Source organism: Sebastes umbrosus, chromosome 6 (genome assembly GCF_015220745.1).
Source record: "Sebastes umbrosus isolate fSebUmb1 chromosome 6, fSebUmb1.pri, whole genome shotgun sequence".
NCBI classification, from domain to species: Eukaryota; Metazoa; Chordata; class Actinopteri; order Perciformes; family Sebastidae; genus Sebastes; species Sebastes umbrosus.
In genome coordinates, this window is record NC_051274.1 from 6621491 (window position 1) to 6646860 (window position 25370).

At 41.2% G+C, this 25370-nt stretch overlaps 1 protein-coding gene across 1 annotated transcript in view; it reads left to right on the forward strand.

The window, feature by feature from the left end:
• LOC119490004 (copine-9-like) overlaps positions 1–25370 on the forward strand; it is an 88015-nt gene that overhangs the window by 37885 nt on the left and 24760 nt on the right. The window contains exons 7-11 of the mRNA XM_037773109.1: positions 18552–18615; positions 19696–19799; positions 21210–21314; positions 24661–24702; positions 24953–25028. Of these exons, the coding sequence (XP_037629037.1) occupies positions 18552–18615; positions 19696–19799; positions 21210–21314; positions 24661–24702; positions 24953–25028 (391 nt within the window). The remainder of the gene's footprint in view (positions 1–18551; positions 18616–19695; positions 19800–21209; positions 21315–24660; positions 24703–24952; positions 25029–25370) is intronic.

Consider the following 25370-nt stretch of genomic DNA (forward strand, 5'->3'; position numbering starts at 1 on the left):
TGGACACGCTCATTTGCATAAAGGCCTGTTCTCTGCCTTTTAATTTTCAAAGAGCAACAGCCAACGAGGAAACTCCAACACCCAGATGACCTATCGTGTAACTTCATCACTCGGTCAATGACAGACTGCGTTTGTAGAGCTGGCCCTCTGCGGTCCGGCCAAAAAATGTTCTTGAAGTGAAAATGATCAGTTACAGTTGTGTGATGACAAACTGTTTCCTCATGCTGTGTATTGAGCGGTGCATGAACTGATTTGTAAGAGATTGAAGGTTAAATTCTCTAAACATTGAGGCAAAAACAATCAGATTGGCTGGGTAAAATTTTAGAGTCAAAGAGCAATGGCACAGAGAGCAGGGACACAAGGAGGTAGATGATATTGTTTGTGAGTTGCTCCTTACTGACAGTCTAGAGTTCTCGTCTCGTTACCTTGACAGTTTCAGCTGCAGCTCTGTCTTCCTCTGAAGTGTTCCAGGTGGTCACCACCCAGGTGGTCACCACCACCTGTGACACTTCTGAAGAGAACTATAGCTGAATCAGTCGAGGGAACCAAACAGTGAAGCTACTCTGAGCAAGAAATAGCTCACAAAGTATCTCATACCCCTCTCACACCGAGGGCTCAACCAGGGTTGAACCAGGGTTGATTGTGTGTCTGAAAGAGTTAACCCGCGTTGACCGACTCGGCTTCACGACCCAGGTCGAGAGGTGGGTCAGACCAATGTCGAATTCAATATGAGCGACACGCACCAGGGTCGCTAACAACCGGGGAGGGACAAATCTATTTGGTATGCAAATGGGGCGTTGCTATCCATCACATCGGAGGAGCGGATGGGCCACGGCTTCATTGTTTTGAATTTGGACTTTGTTACTCATTTTAAATGCTAGCGGTCAATGCTACATATTGTTCCTTTAGACTGACAACCGAGCTATCTCCATGACAACTGACCAAACTATACGTCCACTGAGTAAGGCTGTGGGAAGCAGTTGAAAGCTCTGGAAAAAGCTTTCAACTGCAAGTGGACCTTGAATTAAGTTTTTTTTTTTTACTCCTACAACTACTGTTTTCAAGGTCACGAGTTTTTCAAACTCAAATAATTTGCATTTTGTATTTTATTCATACTTCTTTTCGAGTTGCTGTCCAAGTTTGCCAGTCAGCTAATTTGCTTTTAAAGCTACATGGAGGTTTAGCTCAACCAACAGCAACAGCTCTGCTCAACCAACAGCAACAGCTCTGCCTATAAACAAATACTCATATAAAACTCCAATCTGTCAAGTCCGTCTGGGTTTGTAGAGTTTTTTCTGGTCTGGTTTATGGTAGTACAGTAAATGAATCACTGCCACTAACTTCAGTTGGACTTGGTGATGAGTCCGGTCGACTAGGGGCCAGTTTATGGTCCTGCAGCTGTCCCCTGCCAGTAGCACTATTGACATGTTTTAGGGAGCTTATCATTCTCAGACAGACCAAACAATCAGCCGGTTATGGTCCGACGGCCCAAATGCCACCGTGCTGGGCAAGCGAGGGGCGAACAGCAAAACAGGAAAGGGAGTGGAGAGAGAGAGGGAGGGAGGCAGAGCAGCACAGTATTTTTACATTTTGGCATTGTTGGAATGCAAAAGTGAATGTGATGCCAGCGTCTATAGACACAACAGATACAAAAATAAACCTGACATCAAAATCATAGAAAATAATTTAGGGAGACAGCCAAGCCACAACACAACTCTGTTAACATTCTTTTTTTAAGCCTCTCTTCTTTTAACCGTGCAAACTCTGTCAGACACACACTAACACAAAAGGCTGGGTGGGCGATCTTGAGAAACTAGTTAGAGTACGCCAGATTTAAAAAAATTATCCAACCGAAAAGCCGAGCCCAGTGTTGTCAACTCACTCGTTTCCAATGAAAGTAGCTAGCAGCACTAGCTGCTGACTATCTCCAAAAGTCCGTGAGTCTAGCAAGAAAGTCGCCAAGTTGGCAACACTGACAGTCCGTCGCTTCGAGGCCTCCCTCCAATACCACTCCCCCACAACTAGCATTACGAACTTGGGCTGTCAAAGTTAACACAATAATAACGTGTTAACGCAAATTTGCTTTAACGCCACTAACTTCGTTAATGCTACTTACGATTTTTAGGTTGTAGCGGGCTCACTTTTAAAACGAAAGTGAAGATACTAGTATCATATGAAACTAGACCTAAACCTACAGAATCCATTGGTACAAAGCATGCCATTCTAGTTAGTCGCGAAGGGGGTTAAATAATGCTCCAACAAACGCTAAATTTTGGCGAGGAAAAACTGGCATGGCCATTTTCAAAGGGGTCCCTTGACCTCTGACCTCAAGATATGTGAATGTAAATGGGTTCTATGGGTACCCACGAGTCTCCCCTTTACAGACATGCCCACTTTATGATAATCACATGCAGTTTGGGGCAAGTTATAGTCAAGTCAGCACACTGACACACTGACAGCTGTTGTTGCCTGTTGGGCTGCAGTTTGCCATATTATAATTTGAACATATTTTTTTATGCTAAATGCAGTACCTGTGAGGGTTTCTGGACAATATTTGTCATTGTTTTGTGTTGTTAATTGATTTCCAATAGTAAATATATACATACATTTGCATAAAGCAAGCATATTTGCCCACTCCCATGTTGATAAGAGTATTAAATACTTGACAAATCTCCTTTTAAGGTACATTTTTAACAGATTAAAAATGTGCGATTAATAGCGATGAACTATGGACGATCATGCGATTAATCCCGATTCAATATTTGAATCGATTGACAGCCCTATTACGAACATAAACATGTCATAATGAACGTGAAACATGGCTATTGTTAGTCCTCACAGCTGTCAAGCTAGCAGCTACAAGCAACAGATACCAGATTTTTGATTAATTTGATTTGATTTATTGATTGCTGTCGGGATGTATTTTAAAATGCAACTAATATAACAAAAAATGTTTCCAAAGTCTTTACCAACCCTGCCTTTAATTGAATGGACTTTTAAAGACTGGGACAATTACTCATCACAAACCTGCCGTAAGTTCCATGGGATAAATCATCCTTTCGCTGAATCCATTAATGGAATTCACCTTGAGGAGGAAAAGTGACAGAAGTGAAAGGTTACATACAATAAGCTCCTCTGTCTGAAGGATTTTTATAATGACTTATTCTGTGATTAATGGGGGACAATGGAGCTTAAAGACACTGACAAGGGGGGTCCTTCAACACCACACAGATAACAGCCCAATCAATCCATCAAATGAACGTATGCCTGTAGAAAAATACTTGCATGCATGCTGAATTTTAAACTCACAATATTTGAATAAAACAAGTCAATGTGCAAGTCAAAATTGGAAAATATGGTTTTGCCGACTTTTTAAAGGTCCCATATTGTAAAAAGTGAGGTTTTCATGTCTTTTATATCGTAAAGCAGGTTTAAGTGATATATAAATACTGTGAAAGTATCAAAACGCTCAATCCACAGACAAATACACACAGCCCGTATTCAGAAACCGTGCGTTTGAAACAAGCCATCAAGATTTCTGTACATTTGTGATGTCACAAATCTACAATATTTAGACAATTTCACAGTTTTAAATGTAAACATTCTAAATGTGTCCCAGTTTATTTCCTGTTGCAGTGTATTTGAAGGACATCAGCTGACAGGAAGTAAACATGGACCCAAGCTGTTTCCTAGCAACGCAATTCCGTTGCCATTCCGTTGAAATGCACTAAAACGGAGCGTTTCTGATAGAGGGTTTATACAGTTATATTCAGACAGACAGTATGAGAAAAATACTGTGATGTTTGAACATTAAAGCATGTAAACATGTTCTAGTAGAAACCCAGAATACAAGTATGAATCTGAAGATGAGCATGATATGTCCCCTTTAAATCATATTTGTTCTTTTTTTCTTGAATGTATTGAATGTAATCAACAAGAATGTGCTTCTAAAATCAATTATTTCCTCCTCTCTGTCTTCTATGTCACTAAATAAGTCTGCTTCTCTCATAGTTGCTGTTGCGGAAATTATTTGCAGATCTATAGCATAGAGACACCTCAAGGAGAGAACAGTGATGTGTGCGTGACTTTGCTACGGTTATTGCATGATTATTGCATGACCATTAAACTAAATCTCAACAACAATGGAACTGTTTAGCACCTTCAAGTATTTGCCATCAAGTGGGATTTGGAAAGCGAGACATTTTTCTTCGCCCCAGACTTCATGAAAAAGACAAACATCTTGTGCATTAAAAATATGGCTCATTAGCTGCTAAATGCTCCACAATGTTCTCCAGTTAGTCGCTAACTAGGTGCCATTCGGTGCAGGGCAGGTAGCATATACAGTAAGGTTTATCAGAGCTCTTTTACTGAAAACAGATGCCTGCTGTGGCTGGAAACAACACTGATGCAGCCCGGTCACACCGGGGAGTCAGTACCGACGCCCAAGACACCCTTTAGTGTCTGTATGAGACACATCTGGCTTTCAGCTCCTATGTAAACCAATGCACGTCATTAGTAGACGCTCAGAGAAACAAATAGTATTAAGAACGAGAAGTCCTCTCAAGCCCTGTTCAGATCTGGTATTAACATGCATCCTCAGTGATGTCACTGGAGACCATGTGGAGACACATTCTAATACCAGGTGTGATCGGATCACTCAGCATGTTAAAGCCAGGACTGAACAGGGCCTAAGGGGTCAGATACGACATTTACTCGGGACCAGCGTTGGTGTCCCATGTTAAACCAACAGTTGAGTGATTTTTACTGACTATGTTATCACGTGACGCACAGCACTGAGTCACATGATGTTAACGTCTTTAGCTTACGTTACATTAAAAGCGATCCTTATTTTAAGCCAAACCATGATGTTTTTTCTAGGTGTCAATCGATTAATTGCATAATAGTTCACGATTAATCACAATTATTGGCATTTTTTATCTGTTCAAAATGTACCTTAAAGTGAGATTTGTCAAGTATTTAATAATCTTATCAACATAGGAGTGGGCAAATGTGTTTGCTTTATGCAAATGTGTGTATATATTTATTAAAATAGGTTCAAATCATGACATGGCAAACTCAAGCCCAACAGACAACAGCAGCTGTCAGTGTGTCAGTGTGCTGACTTGACTATGACTTGCCCCAAACTGCATGTGATTATCATAAAGTGGGCATGTCTGTAAAGGGGAGACTCGTGGGTACCCATAGAACCCATTTTCATTCACATATGTTAAGGTCAGAGGTCAAGGGACCCCTTTGAAAATGGCCATGCCAGTTTTTCCTCATTATAATTTAGTGTAGGTTTGAAGCGTTATTTAGCTAGTATGACATGGCTGGTACCAATGGATTCTTTAGGTTTTCTCGTTTCATATGATGCCACTATCATTACCTCTAGCTTTAAAACTGAGCCAGCTACAACCTCCGAAAGTTCGTTTGCGTTAACGAAATTAGTGACGCTGAAACGGATTTGCGTTAACGCGTTATCATGTTAATTTTGACAGCCCTAGTCTTTTCGAAACCTAACTAAGTGGTTTTGATGCCTAAATCTAACCGCCACTGTTTCACAATGTTAATTACCTTTAACGTCAACCGCAACCGTTTCAAAATATGACGAGTATGGATGAGATCACATTGGCTGACGACAGCAGTGAGAGCAGGTTCGTCACTACGAACTAGCGTCCCCTTTCACATTGTACATAGTCATTTGGTCCTTTGGTTGTATAAAATATTGGATTGGAGCAGCTTTAAAATTATACCTGCACTCAGACAAATAGAAGGAAAGAAATGTTAATCCACCATGGCATATTCCGTTGTACTGTGCTGAAATGTACAATGACAAATATCAAACTGAAGCGGACATTTCATTTCCCATAATCCCCCCAAAAAAGCTTCTTTTTTATCTCAAATGTTCTCTGCCATGCATACAAAAATCCTAAAATACCCGAGACAAAAATACCTGGTGGCCTCAATTCCCTTTCAAGACAAACGTTTTGAGTTAAAACACACAAAAAAAAACAGCCCAAACAAGCCAAACAATCAGCAGAGATGCGTAAGTGTCATATTATTCCCTAATGATCCCTCGATACACCTCGTGTCCTTGGCTTTGTCACAAAAATACCTACTTCCCCTCCACCACCCACCCTCCTCCCTCCCTCTCTCCACCACAAGCCGAGCAGTTTGGCTCTTGACGGCCCGGAAAGATTCAGCGAGAAGCAAAAAATGAAAGGAACCAAAGGGAACAAGAAGTGTTTCGGGGGAAAAAAAAAGGCTAATAATGAAAAGGAAAACAACACAATGAGAGACCAACAGAGCGCAATCGCTATTCCTCCCATATGGTCAGTGTCTCTGATGGCTGCCTGCAGGGAATAGACAGCTGTCTGGAGCTTCTGATAGATCAGACACAGCAAAGCCCAGGGGGAGAAACAAGGGGAGGATGAAGGGAGGAATGGAGGCAAAGGTGCGATAAAAAGTGAAAGGGAGGTATGTGAAGGGTGACTGACAACTCAGGAGACAATGGAAGGAGGGAGGATGGAGACGAAGAAAGGGGAAAGTAATTCGCCGAAAGGAAACAATATGTGACGGATATTGAAAAGGTGCACAAGATAGAAGAGGAGAGAGGATGAGGAAGTTGGGAAAAGGGAGTCGGTGCGATAGACAAAGGAAGATAGATGCAGGGGAAGGACAAATTTCCTGAGAGAGACAGAAAAAGACAGATTTGTGTTTACCTTCCAAACTGCTGAGTGCTTTCTATGCAGTTATGTGCTGTCATTTAGAAGACTCTACACTTGTGGAGCGCACACACACACACAAATAAAAAAGCTTGGACAGAGACAACACAGACCCTGTATATATAAAAAAAAACTTGGGTTATTGATTTTTTTCTGCATTTGCTGTCTTCAAACACACAAAGAGTCCAAAACATATATGGTGCTGGTAGCCTCCTCATGTCGGTGGGTGTATGTTTTTATAGGTCAACAGTTTTAAAAATGGGCTTCATGCTGCGTGGCGAACTAAGCACTCCTTTCCACTTACCTGTGTTGCCATGGCAACCGAGGGGGGCTATTAGCCGAGGCGGTAAAAGTATAACAATGATTCAAAATACACCCTTTTGAAAAAGTAAATGGGGAACTGGGCGGGATGTATTATTATATGGACACCCATACGACCACATACCAAAGATATTTTTTAATTGATAACCTGTTATGCCACACATATATAATGAATGAATTTATCTATGGAGGAGGCAGAGCAGTGCTGAGCCCGAGCGAAAAACTTTTTACCTTACCACATCATCACCACTTGCAGGTGACAAGCGAGCAAAAAAACAGACAAATCACCCGTTTGTAAATGTAATCTGAACAAATGAGGCCGATCTATTAGCAATCCCACATGCTGCCAGTCGGACAGATGTAGATTGATGAGGTGTGATCGTGGACTTAAATAAGCTGTCCTCAGGGGTGGTGGTGGTGATGTTGCTGGATGTATGACGGCAAACCAGCCTGCATGTGTCATGTAATTATACCTGTCTGGATTTCGCTGCGAGACACCGGTCAGTCTGTCGGCGCGGTGTGTCAGAGGCCAGGGCGTATAATTGGGGCCAGTTGGTGGGATGCCTTCTGCTCTGTGGCTGATGGACAAAGGCGAGCAGACACATATATAGTACCACAAACATTTTGCAAAAAGAAAAAAAAAAGAATTGTCAGCCACACACAAAATAAGATATTTTCTGCTCTGTGAGAGGGAGCAAACAGTGGCAGATTGCAGGCAGTGTTATGTTACTGAGCTGGAGGAGGCAGCTGCAGATGTCATCTTATGCTGTTGCAACACACTATGATACAAACAGACAGGTAGGAGCTATAGGGCTGTCAATCCATGAAAATATTAAATCGTGATTAATAAAAAAAATACATTAAAGTGGCAGTAGTCAGTATATTTTTGGCATCATTGGGCAAAAATTCCATAATAACCTTTCAGCAAATTGTAATTCAAGTGTTCTGAGAGAAAACTAGACTTCTGCACCTCCTCATGGCTCTGTTTTCAGGCTTTTGAAAATCTAGCCCATGACAGGAGACTTTAACCAATCACAGTTCATTTCATTGAGAGAGCATTCCTATTGGCTGTGCTCCGGTCATGTGACTGAAACGTGGCGTTCCTTCACCAGATTTCACAATGGCGGCGGCATCACAAACTTTCTCATTTTACAGCTAAACCGTGCACTACAAGTTGATTCTGAAAACATTTGAGGCGAGAAATAGGCATTAACGTAACATAATATTGATTCAAATTTGATCAGCGTGGTCCGACAGGGCGATGCCGCACGGTCTCTCATTGCCCTGAAGGGCTTTCTTTCACAACAATGAACCGCTAGCTGTACATTATCCCGCTTATAACATGGCTACTTACTGAAGAAATCAATAATTTGACACATCAGAGTCTGACATTAGAACTGCGTCTAGAGCAACGGTCTGCTATCAAGAAATAACAGACCGTAGAACGCCGTGATTGACCAATCGGAATGGAGTATTCAACACAGCCGTTTAATAAGCATGTATAATTAGTAGGGCTGTCAAATCACACAATAACGCGTTAACGCAAATTTGTTTTAACGCCACTAATTTCTTTAACGCGTTAATGCAACTTGCGACCTTTAGGTTGTTGCGGGCTCAGTTTTAAAGCCACCGTGAAGATACTGGCATCATATGAAACTATAATATTAAAACTATAAACCTAAGGAATCCATTGGTACCAACCATGTCATACGATCTTGTTGGGAAGGAGATTAAATAACGCCCCAAACTTACACTAAATTTTGGTGAGGAAAAACTGGCTTGGCAATTTTCAAAGAGGTCCCTTGAACTCTGACCTCAAGATATGTGAATGAAAATGGGTTCTATGGGTACCCGCGATTCTCCCCTTTACAGACATGCACACTTTATAATAATCACATGCAGTTTGGGGCAAGTCATAGTCAAGTCAGCACACTGACAGCTGTTTGCCATGTTATGATTTGAGTATATTTTTCATGCTAAATGCAGTACCTCTGAGGGTTTCTGCACAATATTTTTCATTGTTTTGTGTTAATTGATTTACAATAATTCATATTTACATACAATTGCATAAAGCAAGCATATTTGCCCACTCCTATGTTGACAAGAGTATTAAATGACAAATCTACCTTAAGGTACATTGTGAACAGATAAAAAATGTGCTATTCATTTTACACTGCGAAGAGTTTTTCCAGTTTCATGTAGGTTGTAACTGTTAGATAAACTATCGGGCTGTGTATGGTGTGTGGGGGGGGTGGCTGCATATCGACTGATGACATCACTGCGCTACGGAAACACAGCGGCACAGCCTGAGTTGCCACAACGCGCTAAAGAGATGGAGACTGATGAGGCATTAATGGACCATCAGTGCGAACTAAAGCATACAGACAATCTTGGTTGTGAGATTTAGAGAAAATAGCACCACAAAAGAGCCTGGCGGTCCCAGTGTTAAATAGCCTTGCTTGCCTAGAGCTATCTAGTATAGAAACCTACTGATCTTTAAAGGTCATGGATTTCATGGTCACCAATTAACATTTACTGTTTGATTTATAATTAACTTGTTGTCTGTTGTTATTCGGTTTGACAGATACCCAGTAAAAGAAAAGAAAGGATAATTTTGATGTCAGAGTAGTTTTCTTTTTCAAACTAAAAAAAAAAATCTCTCTCACACACACAGAGACAAACACACACACACACACACACACACACACACAGTGTCGTCACTGTGTGTCCCCCCGTGTTCTGCGTCCCACAGAAAGTCACCTGCCATCTGGTGTGGAGGTTCAGGTCTCATCTGGCCCGCTCTGCTGTGACAGACACGAAGACAGAACACTTCCGCCGCCGCTGCTGCTGCTGCTGCTCTACTTCTGTAGGGAATGTTAAACTTTATCTGCCCCAAAATCAAATATGTGACATTTAATCTTGCCCTCGCTGCGGATGGGATTTAAAAAGTATAGTTATCCTTGTCCGTGACGAATTGCTAGACTTCCAAGGCCCTTCTTTGAACCTGAACCAGTGATTCATGCTGTAAGGAAATGTATAGAAAAGGACGGATCAGCGCGGAGATTTACAACTATGTATCTCCCAACTGGCGAGAATTAGTTGTTACTTTATCTTGTAAACCAAAGATATGTTTGCAATTGGCTCTGTTTGAGCCGGCAGAAATTAGCTTCGAGCTAGTTTCATGCTTGCCAGCTTTGAGGCATCTTGGCAAATAATGTGACAATGTTGTTCTGCAACAGTCACGGATACAGACAATCTCCAATCTGTTAGCAACACCACTTGTTGAAACAACAAATGATTTGTAGTAGAAAGATATTGTTTTGGGTAAAAGACCATTTGGAGTGGGTGATGAAACAGCTTTTGCAAAGAAAGCATGACACATTTGGCTGTTTTATTTAACGTTATCTTTTATCATTTTGATTTTTAGGAGTTGTTCTAATCATTTGATGCTGTCATTAATTGCTCAAGTATGTGTGGATGTGTCATTTTTCTATTATCAAATTACAGTGTTATCTTTATATTGTTTTGCTTTTCCCTATCGGCATTTTAGGCGTCAAATCAAAATACAAATCAAATCAAAGCCCTAAATAAGTGAATATCAAAATAATGGTGAAGAAAGATACAAAGCTCTGACGCAGTTTCAGTGTCCACTGGAAACATTTCAGAAGCTGACCGCCTGTTCTTCAGCAGCCATATTTAGAATTTTGTTGCTTTGCTGACATTTTTTTATGTGTTTTACAAGCGTAAACGCACATCTGCAGCTCATCAGCGTTGCCAGATGTACGATAATTATCGTATTTGTACGATACTAAAATGTGTTATCATGACAAGCGGAATATCCTTAAAATCACAAGTCATTTCATTGAGAGAGCGTTCCTATTGGCTGTGCTCCGGTCATGTGACCAGAACTTGGCGTTCCTTCACCAGATTTCACAATGGGGGAGGCGTAACAAACTTTCTCATTTTACAGCTCAACAGTACACTACAAGATGATTCTGAAAACATTTGAGGCGAGAAATAGGCATTACAGGAACAGAATATTGATTCATATTTGATCAGCGCCGCCTAGTTTGACCGTTTGGTCGGAGTTCGCGAGTGATTGACAGCCGGCTCTCAGAGACAGCAGATGGACAGCGGACCTCAGATCAGCTCTGACTGCTTTTTTTCCTCCGGTCTGTGAAATCTTGCAGATGCCGTTAGGAGCACTGGAGGACAACGGAGGACACAGAGGCACATGGTTTTTTTGAGGTTACTTGTTTCATGTACTACTGTCACGATATAGCAAAAAAATAAAACTTTTTTGAATCATATTTGCTCCAATCTCGTCTACTTCAGCTTTAAGTAACGAAAGTAAGGTAAAAAACAGGAACAGACTTTTTTTCCGTATGGAGATTCTTAATGCTGCGATACCTGCCTCCACAAACAAGCTGAGAAGATAATCTCTGATTGTGGTGAGCTAATCAGGGAAATCACATTCTGCATTGTTTGGTCAGAAGGAAAAATGTGCACACTGAGCCTTTCGTGTTTGATAAAGCCTGAGTCACAGCGCCTGAACTGAGCCGGAGAAATCACTGTTGGGTCGATTCCCAGAAAATAAAAAGAGGCCAGTACGCCCATGCACAGCACTCTGACCTTTTCAAATGATAGCTGTGACCCCAAGGTTCACCAGGGTTCTGTCAAGAGACTGTACTTCATTTCACTTCATTAATAGCAGATGGCAGCTCAGCCTGTTGTGTTTCCCATGAGCTGTTTACAGCTTATGAAAGAGCTCACAGCTGCCTCACTTTGATGGTATTGTGCATAGGTATTTGTGGAAGATTTTGCAAAAAAATTCAAAACCAATACACATAACCTGGGTGTTGTTTCTTTGCTATCATACGATTCAAGCTTACATGTTGAAAACAGAGCTCTAACATGTCTCTCTGTGCATTACATGATGAGAAACAGAACAGCCTAAATACTTTTAATAATTATCAGATGAACAGCATGGCATTGTTATTCTGTAGTCAGTGAGCGGTATAGGCAGGCGTGGACTCCAGAGTCGAGGCAGTTCTTGTATCCGGTGGGCTAGCTGGGGGGCGTGCAGTTGGACACGCTGTGTAGATAAATTCATAAATAATTCTCTCACTGTAGCTGCCTGCTACAGCTGGCGGGCAGCGTGAGCAAGAGGATCCATCGACTTCAGAACTACGTCATGAAAGATGAGATGAAGAGTGGCTAATCGACTTTCTTCCCTCTCTCCCTCTTTTCCTCTGAGTCCTTATATCCAATTTTCCTTACATGGTCACTTCTTTTTTTCCTTTTTCTCTCATCCTCTGTCAGTTCTCTTGCTCCTTCGTCTCTTTCTTTAGTATCAAAGCTTAATAAGTCTGATTCCGTGGTCCTTTGATGGGGCTCTTATTGTGCATTCTGCTTTATCGTGACACTGAACTGGGACACAGCTGAAATATTCAGGGTCATTGGACAGCAGCTCTGCCTGCTGGCTTTGCCTCAGGCCCCGCATTTCCAAAAAAGTTGAATTTGGACACCGCTGCGGCACAGAGAATAATTACTTATGATAAAAATTGCAAAAGCATTCATTCCTACTTTCATCCTCATGGCATTATCAAATCAAGCTGAACTGAATTACAAATAAATTTGGGCTGACAATCGATTAAAAGATTTAATCGCGATTAATCACATGATCTGTTCAAAATTTATCTTATAGGGAGATTTGTCAAGTATTTAATACTCTTATCAACATGGGAGTGGGCAAATAAGCTGCTTTATGTAAATGTATGTATATATTTATTATTGGAAATCAATTAACAGCACAAAACAATGACAAACATTGTCCAGAAACCCTCACAGGTACTGCATTTAGCATAGAAAAATATGCTCAAACATAACTTGGCAAACCGCAGCCCAACAGGCAACAACAGCTGTCAGTGTGTCAGTGTGCTGACTTGACTATGACTTGCCCCAAACTGCATGTGATTATCATAAAGTGGGCATGTCTGTAAAGGGGAGACTCGTGGGTACCCATAGAACCCATTTTTATTCACATATCTTGAGGTCAGAGGTCAAGGGACCCCTTTGAAAATGACCATGACAGTTTTTCCTCGCCAAAATTTAGCGCAAGTTTGGGGTGTTATTTAACCTCCTTTGTGACAAACTAGTATGACACGGCTGTATCAAAGGATTCATTAGGTTATCTGAGCCCGCTATAACCTTTGAAAGATCGATTGCGATAATGCGTTAAATAAATTAGTGCCGTTAAAACAAATTTGCGTTAACGCGTTATTATAACGTTAACTTTTACAGCCTTAAAATCAACATTAGGATGGCATATTCTACACCATTTTTTTAATGCCGTAATGTGTGCTGTATCCATAAACTCATCGCAAATATTCATATTTTTACAGAGAAGTGTGCATGTGCATTTATGTATGGTGTGTGCATGAGTGTTTAAGAAGGAAGAGGAGTCTGGATATCAAGGCCCTAACACATTGTGACCGTGCCATACAATTTCACTTAGCTGTCACTGGAGCTGTCAACTGTGGAAACAAATGAATGTCTCTCAAAATACTTTTCAAAAGCACAAATGGTTCTAGTTTTTTTCTCTGTTCTTTGAGCTTAGAACTTAAGTTTGATGGCATATGTTGAATAAAACACTGAAAAAAAGCAATGCTGATGGAAAGCAAAAGAGTGCAATTACATAAACTACTAGCTGATAACAGACGTTATTGTTATATAGACTGATTTGAATCAGTACTACCTGTAATGCTTAAAGTTGTCCAGAATCCAATCCTTGTGACTGTCCTCATGAAGAAAACAACATTAGTCATTTGTTCAGATGCCTAAAGCGATGTATGTTTATATATTTAATTTGGGGTAACAGTGATATTGCAGTGCCATAAGTCAATATGGGATAATGCCCGACGAGTCCATTATCAGGAATTAATGGACAACGGGGAGGCCTTCACGTCGGATGGTTGCCTCCAAGAAGTCCATTAATTCTTGATTATTCCTGGAAAGGGCATTATCCCACTTATACCATGGTCACTTGCTAAAGAAAAACAAATTAAGACTGTTCATTTATACTTTTATACGGAGCCCCCTAGACACCTAGGAGAAAATGTTTTAAGTCGTGCCCTTGAGTTAGTAACTGCTGATGTACGGAGCCCCCCTAGATGATGTACTTTTGTAAAGTTGGAAAGATATTGACAGATTCAAACTTCCTGGATCAATAACTCATAACCAAAACGTTGTTAAAACACAAACGACGGCTCTTTCTAACCGTAGTAAGGTAGAAAACGAGCTACAACCTGAACCCTCAGGGACTTGACTGATGTCACCTGGTAAATGGTTAAGTGTAAGAGGCTGCAAGGGCTTGAAATGGTAGAAATATGAATGGGATAGCACTTTGCGGGAACATATCACATTACCGTTTTTATTTAATGTTTTTTTTACTGCCTATTTTAATGTCTTCCAGGCTCTCGCCTTATGAGAAAAGAGGTAACTGTCAGAAAATAAATTTACTGTTTTTGTCAAACTTCATTAAATACAAATGAAAAGAAATGGTTGATGAATAAACCAGGTGAGTGAAATAGTCTAATGCTTGCATTCCTCTGATTTATTCATTAATTCATTATCCGTAACCACTTACCCTACTCGGGCTAGGGGACTGGAGCCAATCCCAGCTGACATTGGGTGAAGGCGGGGTACACCCTGGACAGGTCGCCAGCCTATCACAGGGCTGACACATAGAGACAGACAACCATTCACACTCACATTCACAGCTTAGAGACAATTTAGAGTCAACAATGAACCTAAGCTGCATGTCTTTGGACTGCGGGAGGAAGCCAGAGAACCCGGAGAAAACCCACGCTAACACGGGGAGAACATGCAAACTCCACACAGAAGCGCCGCAAGCCTGGTTTTGAACAGTGCTAGCCGCTGCACCACCGTGCAGTCCAGTGTACCATCTTAAATCCTTAATATTAATGTTTCCGTGCAAATTTAAATATGCCTGGCTTAACACCCATGTGCCATCCTCTTTGTTTACCTTCTTTTTTTACGCCTCCGGGCTTCCCCTGGTAACCGTGGTAACCATGTGTTTAATGTTGCAACGCTATGAATTGTGGATAATTCCCTCAGGCGTAGTCTGCAGAAATGTGGACTTATACTGAAAGTTAAGGCTGCGAGAGAGCCCTGGAGGACTTGACGATTTGACAGCGGGACAGCCCTAAACCCTCGCGGACTTTGCGGTAATGCGCCTCAAAGTCTGTGAGTTTGTGAGGGTGGGATTGGGCGGTAGAGCCGGCTCCTGTTACCTGTAAATGTTATTCTCACCTGACTGACAATGATCACAGTCGGTTTCCAAAGGTTCTACTTTCCTGGCAAAGTGATGTTTCTATTTTCATTCCAGTCCATCTCATGGAAACCCGTCTAATATGTGTATATTATTGTGACATATCAAAAGTTTAAGTAACATGATGTGTGTGTCAGACTGTTGCCAACATCACTTACGTCGAAGGCTGTCTTCCCTCCCCTTCCCTCGTCTTCTTTCATCCTCATGTGTCCTTTCTTCTTCTTTTCTCTAATTCCCCTTGCTCCTCCTCCATCTCTTTTTACCTCATTTTGTGATTCAGGGAAGTATGACAGAGCAGCGGTGAAGCATGGCCCTTTTGTGCCCCGACTATCACAAAGTAACCCCTCATTTTTCTTCCATCACTTTAAATCTGTTCCTCCTTTCCTTTTTGCTCAATCCATTCTATACTGTAGACAATCCACTTTTTTTGTGTGTGTGTTCAATTTCTCCCTCTTTTGTGACGGTTCGGTGAATTGTTCTTTCACCTCAGTCAATTTAATTTCAGTTTAAATAGGAGACAAACAAAATAAAAGGGAAACAAAAGCTGTTTTAACCTTGAATACATTGTAGAAAAGAAAAAACCTGAAGGTGTGATGGAAGGGATGGATACATTTTTGTTCTTGTGTGGGAGTCATTTCTCAGATTTGGAACATTATGTGCTAAAAAAAAGATATTGAATATTATAAACCAAACGATACGGTCTAATAATATTAAAAGCAGTTCTTTTTAATTAAAAAAAAAAATCACACCAACTGCTTCTTTTAAAATGATTCAAGTGTTAACATATCCTTTTATTAGATCACTAATTTGATGTGTTTCTCTGTGTGTTTTCTGCTGTGACATGTTGACTGTAATGTGCCAATAAACCTACAGTAGGAACATGCCAGGAAAGACCGGGAAGAAGAAAACTTCCACATCACATTTCAATGCAAACAATGCAGGATTTCTAATAGAGTGCTACACAAATTAGTCCTTTAACCTGGATATGAGTCAGCATTTAAGCACTTCCAGTTCCCTCATCCCGAAGTCAGTAAGGTTTTTGAATGGGTTTTTAGTTAGAATCCTGAAATAAGGTCTGTGGTTAACACAAGCTGAAGAGATTTTAACGTTTTAACGTTTTATTGTACGACATAAAATACATTAATAAATACCCCACTTGTGAATTTTGAAGCCCTTATGTGTCTTCAAAAAGCCGGTTGCTATAAAGCGGTTAAATGAGACTACTAAACGTCATCACTCCGACTTGTCCGCCCCCTCGTTGTGTGTACTGGCGACCGTGGTGTAGGTTGTTTATAGCCTAACTTTAGCTTTTTACTTCTGCCGATTGCATTCCCACTAAATCATAGAAGTGGTGTTCATTTGTGAAGATTATCTTGCTGAACAAAACGTGTAAGTATCAGAAACTTTTGTTTGCCGCAGAGCTTATTTTCTGCAATAATCCAAAACCCAATGGAAAACTCCCATTGGCTTTATGTCAGGGGAACCATGGTGATGCTAACTTCCTGGTTGGCCTACAAAAATACATCATCCCTGGAGCACTCTATATGGCAATGTAAGCAAATCTTGGAAATTGCTGTGTAATTGACGTTACTGAATCAGTGTACTGACTGTATACCCTTGTGGCCACAGTGGCAGCTCTGCAGCAGATATTTCAAAGGGTTGCTTTGAAATTATAAAATCCATCACTATAGGTACTAAATATCTTATTTCAAACAACATTCAGTACACCTTCGGTCTCTGGTTTGATATCCTGGACTGGAAGGATAAATCTGCCCCTCCACTGTTACCACCTCTGAGGTGCCCTTAGGCAAGGCCCTTTACCTCCATCTGCTCCAGTAGAGCTCCTCAGTGGCCAAATTACATTGTTGGAATGTCTAGCTGCCAGCATTTGTACTCCGAGCAATTACCTCTAGTAGGAAGTGAGTCATTTTATTTAATAACAATTGCTTTACAAGCTGTTCGAGGAGATGTTTTTTTTTTATTAACATGGTAGCAGTTTAAGAAGCATACATTGAAATCACTTTCAATCCACTGTGAGACTGTAGATAGTAAGCCTGATATGTGTTTTTACAACACAGTCTCACGAAATGTCATCTATTGGTACACAGACACAAATTTACCTTTTTTTGTGACGCTCTGCACGACTTTCAACTATGCTTTTTAGTGCGTTTTCCTACAAATGTCCAGCAACACGTGACGCACGTGTCAATAGCCGCTCCAGTCTTTTCAAAATAAAACTACTTAGTTAGGTTTAGGAATAGATAGACTTGGTTAGGTTTAGGAATAGATAAACTTGGTTAGGTTTAGGAATAGATAAACTTGGTTAGGCTTAGGAATAGATAAACTTGGTTAGGTTTAGGAATAGATAAACTTGGTTAGGTTTAGGAATAGATAAACTTTGTTAGGCTTAGGAATAGATAAACTTGGTTAGACTTAGGCAACAATCTACTTAGTTAAGTTTAGGTTTAAATAACGCCGGAAGTGGCGCAACTTAAGTACGGAAGTTACGTGACAAAAAATACTTAATTAGCTTTAGGAAAATATCGTGGTTTGGGTTAAAAGAAGTTCCGTAACTTTAAGTATGGAAGTTACGTGACAAATAAATCATGGATCCACCCATCTACAACTGATATCCTCCAAACGTGGTGTTCACCACTCTTTATACTTCCCAATTCCCAATTATGTGGAATACATACAAATTGATTTTGTGCTGTCCATCACGGAAAAAAAAAGAAGAAATTTGTATCTATGTACTCAAATCAATACATTAAATTTGGTGACTATTTCACGAACTGCTGTGCGACTGGGCTGGTTTGGAATTGTGTGTGCTTAAAACCCACAGTATTTAAGTGCCTGAGTTGTTGGAGTGACATTTTTTTGTTAAATGTGAATGTTAAAAAAAAGTTAGGAAATGAATGCTTAGAATAGAATAGAGTGCAGGACTGCAACTTTTTTTCTAGTAAAATATGACAATCTGCATGCTGGGCTGTCACCTATCTACAATAACAGCTTGAAGCTATAAATGGCATCTGCTTGGCAATTGTATTATTTATGTCAAGCCACAATTACCCTCTTTCTCAGTCTTTCTCTCTCTCTCTCTCTCTCTCTCTCTCTTTCTCTCTCTCTCTCTCTCTCTCTCCTTTCGCCCTCAGTGGGATTCCAGGGAAGAAGTGTGGAGTCATTATCTTTACTGCAGAGGAGCTCAGTAACTGCAGGGTCAGTACGCACACACACACACTCAAACACACACTCAAACATGCACACAATAAAAGTGTTGATGGAATATTTTCATATCGTCTGCATTTTTTAATTCGCCTTTATACTGTTGTTTCAAGGCGAGGCACACACACACATATAAAAACACACCCACACACAGCCACACACAAACACATAGGAAATGTTTAATAATGGGTCAATCTTTCAAAAACAGATTATGAAATGTAACAAATGTGCACAGGTCCAACCTGTAAATCACTTCATAATAATGAAGTGATTTAATAAATGCTTGATATTGACTCACCCAGACTCTCTAAATGTGTTTAAATAAACTGTCAAGATGGTTTCCTGCTATAAACTAAGTCATTTTTATCTTCCAATTTTTCCTTTCCCCTACCACAATAATATATTACTACCAATCAGGCAGTCACATACTAACTGAATTCCAACTATTATGTGTATGCATGTGTGTGTGAGTGTGTGTGCGTGTGTAGGCTGACAATTCCTATCTGTCAATGACAACTTTAGGTTTCCCATGATGCCTTCCTACTGGAGGCAATGACTAAAGTGCCTCATTAAGGGCTATATCTATCTATCTATCTATCTATAGGCATCTCAATAGAGAAGCAGGAATAAAATAGTATCTCATTAACATGCTGTAACCATCCATTCATATGTATGAAGCCCTTCCCTCCGCCTCTCTGACTATATTACAGACAGCCCATAATAAAATCACTTTCTCCCACTGGTAAAGTGTGTAATTTAAAAAGAAACGCTGGATTGCAATCACCGCTATCTATTTATGCATCGGGTTATTAAGCCGGTCCAACTGTGGGTGTTTGGGATTTTGATCCATGTTCGCATTGCCATTATGCACAAGTTTTTTACACTACCAATGAATTTGCATTCAAAGGGAGTCTCGGTTCCATAATTGTTGGCGGCCGTGTCCCCGCGAAAACCTGTTCGTTCATCGGCAAGAAATTAGTTCCTGAAGAAAACAAATTGCTGACTTAGAAATGAAATTGCATCAGAATGAAAGTATTAATGTTCAACTAACACTGCTCGTCTGATCTCTCTCAGGATATCGCTACCATGCAGTTATGTGCTAACAAGCTGGACAAAAAAGACTTTTTTGGCAAGTCGGACCCCTTCTTGGTTTTCTACCGGAGTAATGAAGATGGAACGTGAGTCTGAGCAATCAGCAATCTGGACTCAAATGTCTTTAACTTTTTACCATCCACCGTTATGCCCAGGAGATGACAGCAATATGTAGAACATTCATGAACTGCTAGGGATGTAAACGAGTAAGGGATAACGTACAGCGATACAGTCATTGTTGTGTAATAAACCCCGACAAGGCGATGCCGTTGATGACTCCGACACAAAGCCCTGAAGGGGTTTATTTCATAAAAATGACCCGTTGCCTGTACATTATCCCGCTTATTACACAGCCACTTACTTAAGAAATCAATAATTTGACACAAAAACGGCCCGCCAGAGTCCGACATCAGAACTGCGGCCATAGCAACGGTCTGTTATACATATCAACGGTCTGCTATAAAGAAATAACAGACCGTAGAACGCCGTGATTGACCAATCAGAATTGAGTTTTCAACAAAGCCGCGTAATAAATCAGAATAAATAATTCAGATATGAGCAGATATTGCACTCTGAACAGACAGGAACAGATTCAATGTTCCACAGTTGTTACATCTGACACTGAAGCCTGAATTAAGGGCCTTTTAGAGCTTTTCACATTTTTGCCAAACGTTTTCCCTTTTTTTCATAGACACTTCAAACCAACCATCTGAGCCTCCTGCCATTGTATACCCACCCTCTAGTTTTAAGAGGAAAAAAAGATTGTGCAATATGGGATACCATACCAAATGGGATGCTGATTTATTCAGATTTTCTTATTGTTAAAACCTCTTGTTCTCTTTCCACTATTCATCTACACTCACTTATACTTGTATTTCTACCTCACACAGGTGGGGTTCAAATACAAATCATGGTTGATAGACAGATAGTACCTTAAAATATGCTGTCTCCTTACCTTCAAAGCAGCCTGGCAGTCCAACAATGTCATTTATCCCTGAAAACTTTATGTCCAAGTGCCCGAAGAACAGTTTGTGCATCATTTATTATAATGTTTAACTCATGCTGTGAGGACGGCTGTTGCTACAAGCCATTTCAGGCACTTATCCCCAAGTGGGTAAAATGTATTATTAAGGTACTGCTATTCAGAGCACTTCAGCCTCTGTAGATTCAGCTGTGGTCTCACTGGGCAGTCCCATTGAGTGTAGAGTGGGATGCTGCTGAACATCAAGAATCGTCTGCAAACCATGTATCGGACAAAGCAAGGAAAGTGTTGTGAGCATTTTGGAGGTGAAAACTACATATGTTCATGCAACAAATTGCACATCTGGCTTTCAGTTCTTTCCTACGTAAATCAACTTTTTTGAACAATTTGCTCCTGAGTCGTAAGACACCACCCATTGAGGCTCATCTCTGTTAGATTATCTTCACAGGTACAATGTGAGCAATATGAACGTGCTCTCCCTTTATTGGCTTTGTGTCTGTTATTTTGCTGGCAGGTTCACCATCTGCCACAAGACAGAAGTGATCAAGAACACACTGAACCCGGTGTGGCAGTCCTTCACTATCCCTGTCAGAGCTCTCTGCAATGGCGACTTTGACAGGTCAGAAAACATTTTGTACAATTCTATTATGTATCCAAATGGAAAGTGAATAAAAATGTCATCGTGAGATATTAATTGCTATTTAGACATTGAAGAAACATACTGTATATGAAAGAGCATAGTAAAAACAGCATCGATGTTAATAGGCCACCTGATTTTCATCGCTGTTTACGTGATCTACTTAAATTCCTGTGTCCTAAGAAATCACACATCAGTTTATATGATTCATTGATGAAGGGTAAGACATTTTTGAGTGGAGGGTATCTTTAAGTGTTACCCTTCATCACATATTACTACATACTTCATTTTATATGATTAATTGATGAAGGGTAACACTTAAAGATACCCTCCACTCAAAAATGAGTTTTTTTTATGTTTATGTCCCCTAAAATGTCTGAAAAAAATAAGTGCCAGTACTCCCCTGATTCACATGTTGGCGTGTGTATCGGCCGGTATCAGCAATCATTTTAACATTATGATTTTCCGTGAATAAAAGATACTGGGAGATATTCGGTTTGGGGGTCCTCCTCCAAGAAAATTTGAGGCTTTTTGACTTAAAACTATGCAATTTCACGTAATTTTGGGCCACTATTATTACCCCAAGGTGTTCCCAGGCCAGACAAGATATATTATCTCTACAGCGTGTTCTTGGTCCACCCCAGTTGGATGTGCCTGGAAAACATCTAAAGGGAGGCATCCAGGAGACATCCTGATCAGATGCCTGAACCACCTCAGCTGGCCCTTTTCGATGAGAAGGAGCAGTGGCTTTACCCCGAGCTCCTTCCGGATGTCTGAGCCCAACCACACTATTAAAGAAGCTCATTTCGGTCGCTTGTATCAGTGTATAAGACCCTAAGATACTTGAACTGACTTGGGGCAGTGACTCTCTCCCAACCGAGAGGGCGCAATCCACCGTTTTCCGGCAGAGAACCATGGCCTTAGACTTGGAGGTACTGACTCTCATCCCGACCGCTTCATATACAAGGCCCGGATGGCTCATAGCAATGACCCCGGTACGCCATATTCCCACAGTAGAAGACTCAAGACTCCCTGGGGTACACTGTCGTAAGCCTTCTCCAGGTCCACAAAACACATGTAGACTGGATGGGCAAACTCCAATGACCCCTCCAACAGTTCGGTGAGGGTAAAGAGCTGGTCCACTGTTCCGCGGCTAGGATCCACATTGCTCCTTCTAGATCTGAGGTTCGACAAACGGTCTGTGCCTTTTTTAAAATGGGAACCACCACCCTAGTCTGCCACTCCACGGGCACTGTCCCCATCCTCCATGCAACACTGAAGAGGCGTATAAGCCAAGACAGCCAACAATGTCCAGAGCCTTCAGCATCTCAGGGAAGATCATCCACCCCTGGCGCCTTGCCGCCGAGGACCTTTTTGACTACCTCAGCGACTACTGCCAGGGATATGGATAAGTCTACCTGGGGTACACGGTTGGAGACGGTTTGCCCCGAGTCTTCAAACTCTACCTCCTCCATGGAGGACGTGTTGGTTTGGTTCAGGAGTTTCTCAAAGTGCTCTTTCCACAGCCTGAGCCAAGTCTTGCTTTCCCTATCGAGTTGTCTAACAGTTTGCCAAAACTTCTTTGAGGCCAACCAAAAGTCCTTCTCCATAATCTCCCTAAACTCCTCCCACACCCAGGTTTTTGCTTTGGCAACCACATCCCTTTTGGCCAAATGGTGTCTGTCTGCAAGACCAAAAGGCCTTCTTTTTCAGCTTGGCGGCCTCCTTCATGGTTCTTAGTTTGTCGCCACGACAGGCACCAACGACCTTGCGACCACAACTTCTAGCAGCTGCTTCCAAAATGGAGGTTTTGAACACGGCCCACTCAGATTCCATGTCCCCAACCATCCCCTGGAATGTGTGAAAAATTGTGCCCGGCAGAGCCCCATGTGTCAAGGCCCGGTTACCAGATGCTCGCCGGCAAGCTTCCCTCCCAGGTCTCGCTCCAGAAGTGGGCCCAAGTTGCCCTTTTCTTGGCGAGGTGCTACAACTGTTTTCTGGCGATTCAAATAGGGTCAGTGAAAAAAAGAAAAAGAAAAAAGAAATACAGTTAACGTATTATTTTATTATTTTCACATATGACAGCTTTCGTCTGAACACTTAATTCTTCTGGCCTGTAAAATCATATTCTGTAAATAAAAAAAACAGATTCAGAAAAACTTTATTAATTATTAAGTTCACAAATAAAAAAAATGATGACGAACAGTTCTCTAATTATTTTACAAAAAGGACGTGAACATCGATAAATTATAGCACCCTCATTCTCAAACCCCCTTGATGTGCATTGGCTCGTCCGGGTGCTCCACAATGTTTTTATGTTTATATGGCTTATGAGGCGCGGCACAAAAGCGATAGGGCTACACCACCATCTAATTATGAACCACCCACAAAACGTGATATGGAGAGGGCATAAAGAAGTACCGGCAGCTTGTGAGAAGTGCCGGTGCATTGGAAAAATTCACGGTACACCAAAGAGTAGAATGTAGAAGTGTGGGTACTGCAAACAGGCAACTCCTCAGCCCACTAGTCTGGAGGGTAACTTTACGGCACAGGCAGACTCTGGATGGCATCACCTGTTGCTGGGGCGGTCAGAATAATGCCAGCAGTCGGTCATGGTGTCCCAGGGACCAGCACTGGTGTTATTGAGACTGACTCAGTTTTCACACGGCACTCTGTTATACATTAAAAGTCAGGTAGGATGTGCTGAGCGGCTGTTCTAGCCACTTGATCCAAGATACACACTCCAAACAGGAGCAATTATCCTCAACTAGTTTTTGGATATATTATGACAACGTTATCAGCCAGTGGGGCACGCTCACATGCAAAAACATGCACTAAAAGCACAGGCAGCCTGCCCGGCTATGTCATCAAAGCATGGAGGAGCTCGGATTACAACACACAGAGGGAGAGCGACTTCATTCTCTGCTCAGGTAGAGATTACTCCTCTATATCTTTTACATAGCAAACAGTTGTTTGCTGCTAAATAAATGCTCTGGATATCGTTTAGAGCACCTTTAAAAACTTAAATTCCTTTTTCTCTCCAATATGTGAAGTTGTCGATGTTCATTGGCTGGAAACAGTGAGCACAGATGGGCCTCGTTATTCAGATGATTCACATGATGACCTATAGGCTACCTGCTTTGTCGATAATCCCCTTCAGCGTGACATTGTTCAATATCAGTGAATGTGTAATTGCTCTGTTCCCAGTGTGATGCAGTGAAAAAGTTTTTTGTTGTTGTTGTTTTTTTCAGGTTGTTGTTTTATTGACGGGAGATGATCTGGTATAGAGCAGAACCTTCAGAAATAAGATATTCTCTGTCTATTTCAGGACTGTGAAGGTAGATGTCTTTGACTGGGATCGAGATGGAAGGTAAAATCATCTGTGGACAACCACTCACTGTGGCTCCGTGATTCACATTGATGTCTCTCAAATGTCAGAAGAAAATTAAACGCCTTATGTACGTTCTGGAGGTGAACATTTGAAGCCGATAGGCTACCGGAAGATTGACAGAAACAATGCTGGAGAAAGACATGGATAGAGACAAAGACGTGACAATTTTCTCTGTGAATATAAAATCTGTGTTCATGCTTGCCTTTCTTTCGTGGGTGTTTGTCTGCAGCCATGACTTCATTGGTGAGTTCACCACCAGCTACAGAGAGCTGTCTCGGGGGCAGAACCAGTTCAATGTCTATGAGGTGAGACGTGACATGGGTTGGTGGTGGGTGGGTGGTTTGTTCTTTCTCACCGCTTTTGTCATATAAATATCCAATTTATATGATTTTGATATTTTAACTTCAGCTGGCTGGCTCTCCAAAGGCTGAAAAACCCTCCACAACCCTCGCAAGGGCTTGTGGGCTAAATCCTTTACCTTTTATAAAGTGAAGTGATAAAAATACTGTAAGTGCTCTCAAAGTAAAAAGGCCGAAAACATTTTGTAGATGTAATTCTTTCCCCTGACACCAAAATTATAGAACCATCAGAGGAATGAATGGTTTCACAAACATAGACGGATGGATATTTAAAATCACACCAATGAA